Raw genomic sequence first — 12,935 nt, forward strand, 5'->3', positions numbered from 1 at the left:
GTTTCCTCGGCTTTACCTCTAGCTGTCACTTATTCTGATGCTTTCAATTGGTTTAGGATTGATGGAATTTCAACTTTGAATTACAGACTATTTCAAGATTTTGATTTTACGGGTGGTTATGTAACAGATTGAGAGATGTCCGAAAAGACACATGGGCTTCAGATCAGTCATCAGCGTGATACAGAGTTTAAGAACTGCTCCTGTTGATCCAGAAGAAAGCTCAGCTGAAGAGAGCCTGTGTTGGTAAGCCAGGAGAAGTGTAGGTCCAGTGCAGGGCATGTAACATGTGGGAGCATGAAGACTATGACGAGGATTTATTTCACACCTGCAACAATTACAACTAGATGATGATCTGAAGTAATACTAATGCCTTATATTTTGTATTTTGGAAATTCAGAGGGTATTTTTGCTATTTGATTTTAATGCAATGTAGTAATTTTCTTTTAATTATCAATGTGCCAACTTACCCCATATAGTGTGCCAACTTTCCCCGTGGGGCAAGTTGGCACAAAAAGTTATTTTTTTCTAAAGCTTATTGTTATCTTATGTTGAAAGCAAACAACAATTATTTTGCTCTATGATAAAGACGAGTGTTAATATTTTTCAATGGTGGTAAGAATTTTGCAAAAATGTTTGTTTTATATTCGCAATAACCAAAATTGTAAAAAGTGTGCCAACTAGCCCAGGTCTCCCCTACTAGCTTAGCTTTGTTTACGAGATGAAAATTAATGTAGCGGTGGTTGGAAGACTGGCACTATAAAGTAGCATATAAGTTCTTATCATTATTAGAGTTATTGCTGTAAAATGTCCTATGTACATAGCATATGTTAAATAGAGTTACGCACCCATTAAATAGATAGTAATACATATGTAATATATACGCTATAGTCAGGGTACAGATCATAATAATTGCGCTATAGCCTACTCGGTTTGTTTTATCGAAGCAGGACTACCTTCTTTTGGTTTCAACTGACTTTCATGCTAATGAAATCATGGATACATTTTTGTATTATCAGTTTTATGAAGGAATATTGTTGTTACTATAGTCAATTTTTTTTCGGCTGGTGTAAAATTCGTCAGATATAATACACCTGGCTGAGGAAGGACACAGAGGATCTCTGTTATTTCGAACATTTCCATTCTCTCAAGAAGATTATGAATAAATATAAGAGCGTTGTGGGGTGTCTGTCAGGGGGTAACCACCCACTAAACACTACAATGTCTAGCATTACCATCACAGCATTCTGGGATGTGCAGTGCAATTGTAATACAAATTTTACTGGGTATCTCCAATGTTGGATGCAGATCCTGTCTCCCCCTCCCCACTCGTTGTGGGGCGTCTGTCAGGGGGTAACAACCCACTAAAACGTCTGTCATTACCACCACAGTATTCTAGGATGTGCAGTACTATTGTAGTGTAAATTTTACTCGGTATCTCTAAGTTGGATCTAGATCCAGTTAACACCCCTTTTCAGTGCATCTGTCAGGGGGAACCCACCCTCCAAAATGTCTGTCACTGGTCATTCTATAATCAGTAGAGTCTGCAGATATATTATATATTAGTTTCATCGGGTATCTCATATATTGGATCTAGACCCAAAATCTAACGAGCAATTAGTGGTGCTTGTTAAGTAAGCCACCCATATATTTTCGGCAGGCGGTCAGTTTCACAGTTTACAAGTCTACTCCTAAATACCAGTAGGGGTTACAGTCGGTATCTCTTTCGTTGTATCTCAACGGTCCGGGCTGCCGCTCTAGGATTCAATAGAGTTAAAACTTAAACGCTACTGAGTTGTATGGGGGTAGACCGACTGTGAATTCCTCCTCAAGGTGCTAATCAGGTTTGTACATTTTCATAACAGATTCTCTTCTATGAATAACATTTAAAACTTGCTTTATGAAAAAAGAATTTAGAACTACATTAATTGACTCTTTAAAAAGACTTTTGATATGGTAACGAAAGGTATTCTTTTGAGCCTAAAGTCAATTAATTGTGGCAACTGCAATTTGACAACTCATATGACTTAAGGCATAGGCTAGGGACGGAATTACATGTCTACTTAAGAACCACACAAAACTGACACTTTCCCTATAAATGGCCTAAAGCAAGACGATAATTTCAATGGTATTGATAAAGCGAAACGTTCCATGGTTATAATTTTGGTTTAAACCACTCGAAAAGCATTTTATTTAAGCCTAACTGGAACTAAATTAAGTCAGATATCGTTTTCAAAATTGATATGTGACTGTGTTTATGAAAATTGATTGGTATAGCTTCATAATAATAAGTCTTGTTGTTGTTGTTGTTCTTCTTCTTCTTCTTCTTGTTCTTGTTCTTGTTCTTGTTCTTCTTAGCTTAATCATTAGTCTGGGTGGCTATTTTCAATGACTCTACTCCTGCAGTTTCTGTCTTAAACCGCTCAATTTCAGAATTGGTTTTGGCAGATGTTTTGGGGACGGATGCCATTTTCTCGCGATCCTCCCTATCTATCTGGCCTTGGGATAGGCACAGAATTAGGCTGGCGTAATCACATCCCCCCACCTCCACCCCGCTTTCCTTCTACCTGTTGCTAGGTTCATTGATAAAAATCCGTACGTTTTATTATTAGACCTAATCACAAGTTATGTTTCAATTTACAAACCTTATTGAAATTTACTTGATATATTTTCAGTGATAATCGCGGTTGATAGAATAAAGTGAATATAAGCTGTGTGTTAGGTCAAAGTTCGCCAATACTTTGCACCACCGTAGAGGAGGAAATATTAAGTGTTACTATGGCTAAGGAAATTTTTGACAAATGCAGTCATGAAATTACATTAAAATAGATTAGAGTAGCCTTAAATAAAGTTTTCTTTTATGATTATCTCAAAAGAAAATGGTACGTTACTTAACCTATGGGATACAGGTAAAACTATAAACAAAATAAGCTGCTTGTTGGAAACCGCATTTATTGCATTATTGTCAATATAATAAAAAATTTGTAAGCATTTATATGAACCAAGCTTAACTTGCAATTAATATAGTACGTTTTCTATGGTCTTAAGCCTGACAGATACTGAAATGATCAGGCTCGAGATGCCTCAGTCTACCACAATTTTAAAGTGAAACTAACTGAAGTAGTTTATATATATATATATATATAGAATATATATATATATATATATATAGATATATATATATAATTATATATATATATTACTTTGTTGGTAGAGGTGAAATAGCAATATCTGAGATCTATATATCAAATAAAACGCTTTCAATATTGCTTTAGTTGAAATAGGTGCAGTTATAGCTGCACTTAGTATTCACTTCTGAAAATAAGACAGAAAGAAATATAAGCAAAGAAGGAGAGGAAATTTTTCATAATATCGCTTTACAAATACAATCAATTAAGCCTGGCGTATTTATCAATTTATGATCATGTACAAAATCAAAAGCTCAATAACCTACAAAAATTAAAATGAACTTATTCGTATTTGATTTTTGTTTTCTTTTGCCAGTTACCATACTTACTTTTTGCTTCTATTTCATAATGAGTGTACAACATTTAAGGGTATGGACACCGGACATAAACCCTGAATATGAATACTTCACAGCTATTTTCTGGTTTGGGCACATTTGGTCTCCCGACTTTCCGGAAACTTCCACACAGTCGTTGTGGTCGAGGTCAGCTTGACTTCCTACTTTCTTGCCTGTAATGCAGGAAACTCCACTTATACCTATTATTGTTTATTTCAGTCTATGTATGAAAGTTATATTGGTTAACATTAGTATCTGTTGAAGAACCAGCCAAATTCATTTGAATGTATGATAGATATAGTAATGGAATAGCTCACCGAAAAAAGATAAGGTCTCAAAAAAAAGAAAAAAGAAAGAAAAAAAAAGTACTGTAAACTTGAGTCTTACATCCAGGCTGTTAGACTCATGGTCGAATGACTTGGTTTCATTTTAAGATTTTTTCCAGACAATGGGTTTTATCTGTGTGTGTGTGTGTGTGTGTGTGTGTGTGTGTGTGTGTGAGAGAGAGAGAGAGAGAGGGAGAGAGAATTAATTTCTGCAAATCTCATGCTCTGCTAATTCACTCCAGATAGTATCCCTTGATTCTTCTTACAATTGAGCACAGATTGTGTGGCAGCATTGTTTCACTACTCACGACCACGACCGTTAGAACCAAATTCTTATGCTAATTTGATGAGAGAGTCATATCACCGACCCAATTATTCGTCAATTATCAAAGGAAAAAGGAGATGAGGGCGCTAAGATGCAGCCATAGAGCTACACTAGTGAAACTTGAGGACTAAATTGCATCTGCTGTGTTAGAGATATGCATGGCATAGGGGACAACTTTAATGGCTGTGAGTTGGAAATTCGGATAGCAGGGCTGAAGTAGTCATTTAAGTATTTAAGTTCGGATATGAATGGACGACAAGGTTTCTGGAGGAGCAAGATTCAGTACTTGGATTGCACATTAGTAGTTTAGGTGAATGCGTAAATTGATTTGTATTTTAGGGTATGGGGTAAGAAAAATGATGGTGTAGCTGGCAAACGTCGAATACACTAGTGAAGGAGAATGAAATTTTTTGTGGAAATGTGTTCTGAGAGGGGTTTGGATACTGGAAATGCATTGCTTCTAGAGCAGAATGTATATAAAAATAAACCTGTACCGGGAAAAGAGATTGGCGAGAAAAAATTTATGTGGTGAAGTGGCATATCCGATCATTACTTGTTTAGAACAAAAAATGAAGGAAAAAGTAACTTTGAATCGCAGAGGGAGTATTCATGATGTGACCATGATTATATTTGAGACAAGCGAATTTGACGAGAGTGAAGTGAATGCAGGATGGAGAGAAAGTTGATGGAGAATGGGTTAGGATTAAAGATTAGGAAATGGTGGGAGTTGATCGGAAGACGAAAGAGCAAGGATAAAAGAATTGCATGTGGGGATAGATATATGAGAGATTTATGGAAAGAGAAGGGAATACTCTGAAGAACAGATAAAGAAGAGAGAAGCTCATGGGGAGGTGAGAGGAAATACGTAAGGTAATTGATGAAAATTTTAAGTAGATGTATACAAAAACTTCGTGGGGACAAACCTGTGTTAGAGGAAACACAAAGTAGCGAGAAAGACTGGGAAATGAATTGAATTAAATATGGAATTTAAGCCAAAGGCCAAGTACTGGGATCTGAGGTCATCTAGCGCTGAAATAGTAATTGACAGTAAAAGGTTCGAAAGGTGTAATTGGAGGAAAACTTCAAGTTGCATTATGAATCAATTGTTAGGAGAGGGTGGAAAGTAAGATGAAAGAGAGGGAATATGAAAAGAGGTACAGTGAAGCACAGAATTCAAGCTACTAACGGATAGTTTCTGCCTAATGAGTATACACAATTATGAGGACGGAGTAAAAATTTTCGAAGCTTGGTGGACGTCGGTTAAAAAAAATAAAAAAAGAAAGAAAATAAAAGAGGCAGGGATAGAATAAAAGAGTTTTAGTTGTTTATGTGGTTTTGAAAATGCTTTTAGTGTCTGTTGTGGATGAATAAATAAAGCAATCAAAGCAGATGATGTTATAATTATATATCTACAGATATATGATTATAATTGTAATAGAGTTTAAGTGCAAAACGTAGAGTATGACATTATTTTACTTTCTTTTCTAAGTAGGAAGGGGGTTTCAAACCTTTTCTGGCCCTCAATGATTTTAAGATTACTAGAATTGAAAATCAATTACATAAGTCTCGTATATATATATATATATATATATATATATATATATATATATATATATATATATATATATATATATTTACATATATATACATAAATATATGCAAACATTAAGCTACAAAATTAATTTAATATTCAATTCGCTCTACATCGGATATAATACCGGAGAGAAATTATAATTGATAAGTGATAGAATCATAATTCCCTTTCGGTGTATCTCCGAGGTAGGGGGTATTGTACATTAAATGACATTTATAGCTTAAAGTTTGTATATAAAAAAATAAGTGTCACCGTGATGTGATACTCACAGTAGCATTTCATGTCCATGCAGCCAATCCTCGTCAGCGCCCATCCCGAGTCGCACTCGGTTCCTTTGTAAACAGTTTTGAAGGTCTCTCCTTCGCCATCTTCCAGGGAGAATGGCGTCGTGTAGAGGGTCAGCCAATTGCTGACGTCGATACCGACGATTGCGTAATTGTTCGGGGTTTCGACGCATCTCACTTTTGCTGAATCTGCTGTGGAAATGGGGGAAGTAAAAGAGTACTTTCCGGATCTTGGGAAACCCGGGTCTAGATTTAATGGCTTCAGTTTATGAGTGCTCCTTTAGGTTTAGTTTAGTTGTTTCAGGTGAATGTGTATTCTGAAACATGCGTAAATAAAGGAGAAATAGAAAGAGCAAGGAACCCATTTCAGAGGCAAATCCCGTCCACTACTAATACTACTACTACTACTATTACTGTAACAGAAATAACTTGAAATTAATTCAGTCCTATTGAAATATCCTCCGGTGCTAAATACATAACGTAATTCCAATGACAGCTGCTGTTTTCGTCTGATGATGTATAATAAAGATGAAGAAGAAGAAGAAGAAGAAGAAGACAAAGAAACAGGTGGATAATTAAAAAAAGAAGCTCAATTTCTTTATACCGATGAAGAACGGATTTGCAGATCTACATATGGTGTATATTAGTGAAAAGTTTATTCAAAAGGGTTTGTGTCAAGAATGAAAAAAAAAAAATTAGATTTTTCATTTCACTTGAGAAGTAGATTTAAAATGGAGCTATTTTATTCCATTCACGAAGCAGGGGCAAGGATGGAAAATATTTTGCTTCATTGCCGCATTAATATCATAGATAAAAGATTTTGTGTTTATTTCTTAAAATAACGTTAAAAAACTGGTGTTTCATTCTCAAGCCACTATTAAAGAAGATAAGCTAGTATATATAGTCTGAAAAAACTCAAAGGCAAATAACTACTTTCATGCTCAAGCCAGCATCGAAGAAGATGGCCTTATGATTTATTATCAAAATCATGTCAGCAACAGTCCATGTCCTGTTTAATTCCCGAAATAGTGTCGAGTATGATTAATTTCATCAAAGAATATAAATTTGCTTTTTATTTCCTCTAGAACCTTGTCTTTAGAATATATTAACTTATGTGAATAGCCAGTCTACTGTAATATCAGAACGCTGATGCAGTTTTTTCTCCAAAAGTTTCGCCCTTATTTTTTATCTGGAGCAGAAAAGGCTATTTTTAATGTTCACAAAGGAAGCTTTTTTTTGGTTTCCGTTTGTTTGTCTGCTTGTTTATTGATTAGCAGGATCACTTACAAAAAATCATGACTAGATTTTCACAGGAATCTGTTAGTACTAAAGTTGGGCGTCGTATCTAGGAACAAGTGACTACATATTAGGAGATATCGGGCACTGGATAAATAACATGTGGAGGAGGATTTATACTTCAGCTTTGGAGCAGGTTTCTGATCTATGAACGATCTTGCTATTGCTTTAGCTTTATCCCAGGCTAAAACCTGCTGCTCACTCAGCCCTGAGGTTTGAACTTTTCCTCAACATGAGGCATCAAACTATTCCCTCTGCTTTAAGCTCTGAACTTCTCTACCCAAGACTCTGAACTTCTTCCCCAAGTTGAGAGTTCTGGATAACTACCTCTACCTGTGACTCTGAACGTCTTCCTCTACCTGGAGTTCTGAAGTTCTTACAATATTGGGACCTAAACTACTTCCTCTAACTGGGACTCTGAACTTCTTCCAGAACTTCTCCCTCTGAGACTCGAGTAGAAGAAACTACTTCCTCTCCGACTTGAACTACTTCCTCTATCTGGGAGGTCTGAACTTCTTTCTAAACTTCTCCTTCTGAGGTCTAAACTACATCCCCTAACAGAGGCTCTGAGCTACCTCTTTTACCTGAGGCTCCAAACAACTCCATCTACCTGAGGCTCTGGACTGCTTCTTCAACCTAGGCTCTGAACTTCTTCCTCAACAAGGGATTCTGAACACCTACCTTTACCTGGAAATGAATTTCTTCCTCTACCAAAAATTCCGAAGTTCTTGCATTACTAGTGTTCTCAACGACATCCTCTACCTAGGGCTCTGAACTTGTCCCTCTAACTGAGGCTCTACATTACTATCTGGGGCTCTGAACTTCTTCCTATACCAAGGACTTTGAGCTACTACTTTGGGCTCTGAACTTCTCCCTCTAACTCTGGACTTCTTCCTCTACCAGGGACATTGGGCTACTACTTCGGACTCTTAACCTCCTCTATCTGGGGTTCTGAACACTTCCCTTCATCAGGGTTGTGATCTATATCCTTTGGCTGGGGCTCTGAACTCCTTTCTCTTTCTGTGGCTTTGACTGCCTTCCTCGGCCTGAAGCTCTGAATTTCTTACACAACCAGGGGCTCTGAACTAGTCTCTACTTAAGGGTCTCATCTACTTAATCTGGGATGGAATGCTCTGGTATGTATAGACCTCGTGCTACATGCTATGTAGGATTTTTATTCCGCTCCATCGAACGATGTTTTGATAGTGCTCCAAAAATCCTGATTTAAAGGCAGGGAAACTTAATGGAAACCGTAGATTTATAATGTCAAAGTAACGATTACCGAAGGTAGTCCAGCAATTTCACATTTTAGCTGAATCAAATATGTTAATGCTTGAATTTGCATTTAACATTTTACTCCCATGTTTTTCGAATGAGCACTTTAGCATAAAAATATAAGATAAAAATCTCCATTCTCTTCTGAATTTGATTTCATTAGTTTACCTTTCATAGTTGTTGTACTAGATGTTGCCGCAAGAGTTGTTGTTACTCTTGAGGTCGTTGTGGTAGGTGATAATGAGGTTGTTCCTTCTGTTTCTTCTTCTGTTGTAGTTTCTTCTTTTGTAGTTTCTTCTGTTTCTTCCTCTGTTGTTGTTTCTTCTGTTTCTTCTTCTTCTGTTGTTTCTTTTGTTGTTGTTGCTGTTGTCACTGAAGGAGATGAACTTATATCTGGTGTTGTGGAAGTTGTGGAGACAACAGATGCCGAGGGAGACTCGGTTGTCGATGACATTGTGGAAATTTCTGCTGTGGTTGATGTAGCTGACTCTGAAGGTGCACTAGTTATGGATGAACCTACTGAGGCCGATGATACCGATGACGCGGACAATGTAGTAGAAGTGGACGCTGTAGATTCCACAGGTGATGCTGCTGTCGCTGTTGCATCCTTACCTTGAGAGTACATAGCAGTGGTGGATGCGTCGGTTGAGAGCAAGGATGTCCCTGTAGTTGCAGTGGTAGTTGCAATGGAAGTTCCCGTAGATGGCGTTCCGGACGTCAAGGTTGTGGTTGAAGGAGTAGGATCGACGATTTCATAGAAGCTGAAATTTCCATGATATTCGCACACGTCTTTGGATTTGACCACCTCACAAGTCCGGGTGACGTCCGCGTGCAATCCATTCAGGTTAAATCCGAGGCAATTAACGTCTGTGTTAACAAAAATGAATATTACGTTTCAAAAATTGAAGGAAGATAATTTACTAGAAAATCTTCAGGTATGTGAATACAATGAGTATCTTGGAAAGATTTTGTTTCATTTTTGTGAGATAATGTATGGACTCTCCGAGTCGATAGATAAGGTAAAGATCGTGGATGTTAGAAAGTTAAAAAATTATGATCGCGTCTAGTATAACAAATACAAAAATTAAAAACCTTAGGAAAAGTTTGGACAAAACAATCAAGTTGTTTACTGTGTGTGAAAAGGTTACAAAACAGGTTATCGGTCCTCATAAAAGGAAAGAGCAGGAGGGACATAATGTATGGAAACATTAAAGGTTTATTGTAGTACTAGGAAAGAATAGAAAAGTTAAGAAACTATTGACTGATTCAACCTTACCTAAGCTACAAGCTGCGGCGCAGCGAGAGACGGACGTAACATCGAGGACAACATCCAGATGTAGACAGCGAAGACTTTCTGTTCTGGCGAAGAATCTCTGGACTGTAGAGGCAGCTGACGAACTGATCTTTGCCTCCATTAAGAGGCAAAAAAGACCAGTGTACAAGAGATGCTTTATCATCATGCTTCCCTGTGAATAAAATATGAAGGAGACTTAAATTTCACGTTTCGTTTTCAACAATTCATTTTTCAGTTAAAATTCGCCTAATTCGCTGTGGAGAATGCAATGCAGTCCGTGATTTGCATTGTAACTGAAATAGACCTAAAAAAATCTTGTGGATACCGGCGACCTGTCAAAGCTAAATAAGACTAACTTCCATAAATTGAAATGCGAACTAAAGGGAATAGAGAGTGAATAACAACATTTTCCTAACCTGCATAAACTGTATTCCCTCACCTGTTGATAAGACAAGGGACTCCTTATGAGGTCTCTTTGTGACCTAAACCGTGGCCACCGTCTGAACACCGCTTCGTTCCCTCTCGGTATGAAGACTGTGGCGATTGTCCTCCAGGCAGCAGCAGCAGCAGCTGGATTCTCGTGGTTTCTAGAGCAACAGTAAGAAAACATTATGCAGCTACGGCACAGAAAGCAGCATTAACCTTTTTATTCACGCAGTGTCGTTATAAACTCGTAATTTTGTATTTTCTTGAATGGTGTCCAGCTAGCTATTTTTACATACATGGTTATTAATCATTACATCAAGTTAGATGAATTCGCAGAAGCACTAGGACACACGCGAGCACACATATACGAGTATATTTATATATGTATGTATTTTGTATAACATATATATATATATATATATATAACATATATATAGATATATATATATATACACACACACACACACACACTATATATAGTATATATATATATATATATATATATATAGGATCCTCAACAGGTCTTTTGGAATGTATTACTAGCCCTTTGCCCCTTCAACCTGACTGTGAGCTTCTGCAATCGACAAGACACCAGGTAAATAATTCACTGCGTAGGCCAACTACAATCCATTACATATTACAGTAAATGGGCTGAGGATGGGATATTGGCATCCTTCTTGCCCACAGTCTTATGTCATGCACTGCACTCATCCCTTTGAATGTAAAAGGATCTTGTGCATAATGCATGTTTAGCTTTCATGCCTATGTTAAGTACGTTTTCTACTGAAATTACAATTAATACATAAACACAAGCATCATGATGACCTAATTATATATTTCCTGCTCTGATATATAAAAATGTTCTGGTGATTCTCAGTTCGACTATGGTACATGAGGTACATCAACCGATCAATATTATTCTCTTTGCAGCGAATTTTATTCCGAGACGATTATTTGATTGCAAGTTTTGATGCTCTCATGGGTCACAAGAACAGCCTTTTGGGTAATGACTCCTTCTAATTGTATAGCGTCAGTATTTGTTTTGGTATTCCTGATAGTCAACTCAGATCATTCTTTTGCTTACTGCCGTGCCTCGATATTCTGGTATGTCCTTCTGGCTGTTCCGGTCTTGTCTCAGACTACTGAAATCCAACTTTAACGCATCCAGATCCAGAGCTGAAGTAGTATTATAACTTTTTTTAGAAATATGAATTAATATTATTTCAATAACACTATGTAGATATTCAACTTTGTAACTCCCGTTTTTCTCTTTTCAAAGTTTTGAAAATGCCACAGGAAAAGGTAACGAAACGAACGATAACTTTATTAATCAAGTTCAGTGGGTATGACACATATTTCAATACTTATCATATCATAAGATCACAATAAGGACAAAATGTAATTAACAACTTCAGACAAAAGAGAAATACTGGAGACACCAAACGAAAGATGGGAAAACTACGAGTTCCAAAAGGAATAGTAACAGGAATTCGTTTAGAAATTGAACCTCGTGAAAAATGCCGTTTCATTTTTAGATTTAAATTCTTTACTACATTTGCTGGGTAGGAGAAGATCCAATTATGTCAAGGACGTGAAAACGACATATGCTAATTAATTCTCCGTTTTATGCACCTCCTGCCCTATACCTACTGATGACTCAGAGATAGTAGATAAGAGAATTTTAACTACCATCTTTCAAATAAAGGAAAGTTTCAGTTTCAAATACATCCTAAAACTTGAATTTCCTCCAACCCTACTGTTACCTAATTTGAAATGATGTGCAGTAGAATAAAGGAAAGCCATTCGTTAACATAACGCAAGAGAATACTAAGAGAATCTTAAAATGACTCTTGTACTCACATAAATGCCAGAAAGAAAGAAATGTAAGCTTATTCTCCGGAAAGAACATTACTGCACAATAAAATCATGGAGACAGCTATGCTCGATAACACGTCCAGATGATGAGCGGAGTGTCATCTTCCTGGAAAAGCAAGAGTGTATGCATTAGTAAAATTGAAAGCCTTTGCGGAGATGAAATTTCTTCCACTAGATGCCAGTCTGATGATCCTCTATTGACAATTCTGAGAACTCATAATAAAATAAACAGGTTACGGACGACACTGAAACACGAGAACTTTATAACGGAAAAGGACTACGAAGAACTTTATATGACAGTCTTGTCCACTTGTCCTGTTTTCCATCAATGCTCCTAATTAAACGAGCTTGCAACATTATCTAATGCATGAATGAAAATTAGCGGCTTTTATTTATTTATTTTTTTGAGCAGTCTAAAGCTTAGCGCTACCAACCACAACTGTCATGGCAAGTTTCGAAAGAGACTGTTGAAAAAATTGTTTATAAAACGCCGCATATTTAGGATGGGTTAAGGTGGTCAATATTTTCCGTGTATATGAATCTGTTTATTTGAATGAATGAAGCTGACGACGCTCAAGCTTGTAATTTAACAAGTACGCTAATACGAGCTTCTTGGGGCACGCTACACGCGCCGGAACCCGGGGCTGCTGTTTCCCTTACCCTCCCGGTCCTCTACCAACCCTGCCCCCACCCAGGGTGGACAAACATGTTTGTAGGAGG

General features: G+C 37.0%; 1 protein-coding gene across 2 annotated transcripts; it reads right to left on the bottom strand.

Moving 5' to 3' along the window:
* Positions 1-3,520: 3,520 nt before the first annotated feature.
* Positions 3,521-12,322, bottom strand: LOC135211720 (uncharacterized). 2 transcript variants are annotated; one of them, XM_064244963.1, is made up of 6 exons: positions 12,201-12,322; positions 10,354-10,501; positions 9,897-10,086; positions 8,789-9,487; positions 6,035-6,238; positions 3,521-3,693 (listed from the first exon to the last, which is right to left on the bottom strand). In XM_064244963.1, the coding sequence occupies exons 3-6, from the start codon at positions 10,078-10,080 to the stop codon at positions 3,524-3,526; spliced, it is 1,257 nt and encodes a 418-aa protein (XP_064101033.1). In that variant the 5' UTR covers positions 10,081-10,086; positions 10,354-10,501; positions 12,201-12,322; the 3' UTR covers positions 3,521-3,523. The 2 variants fall into 2 exon arrangements, with proteins under 2 accessions (XP_064101033.1, XP_064101032.1); XM_064244962.1 differs by having other exon boundaries at positions 6,035-6,241.
* Positions 12,323-12,935: the final 613 nt, after the last annotated feature.

This window comes from Macrobrachium nipponense, chromosome 4 (assembly GCF_015104395.2).
Source record: "Macrobrachium nipponense isolate FS-2020 chromosome 4, ASM1510439v2, whole genome shotgun sequence".
NCBI lineage: Eukaryota > Metazoa > Arthropoda > Malacostraca > Decapoda > Palaemonidae > Macrobrachium > Macrobrachium nipponense.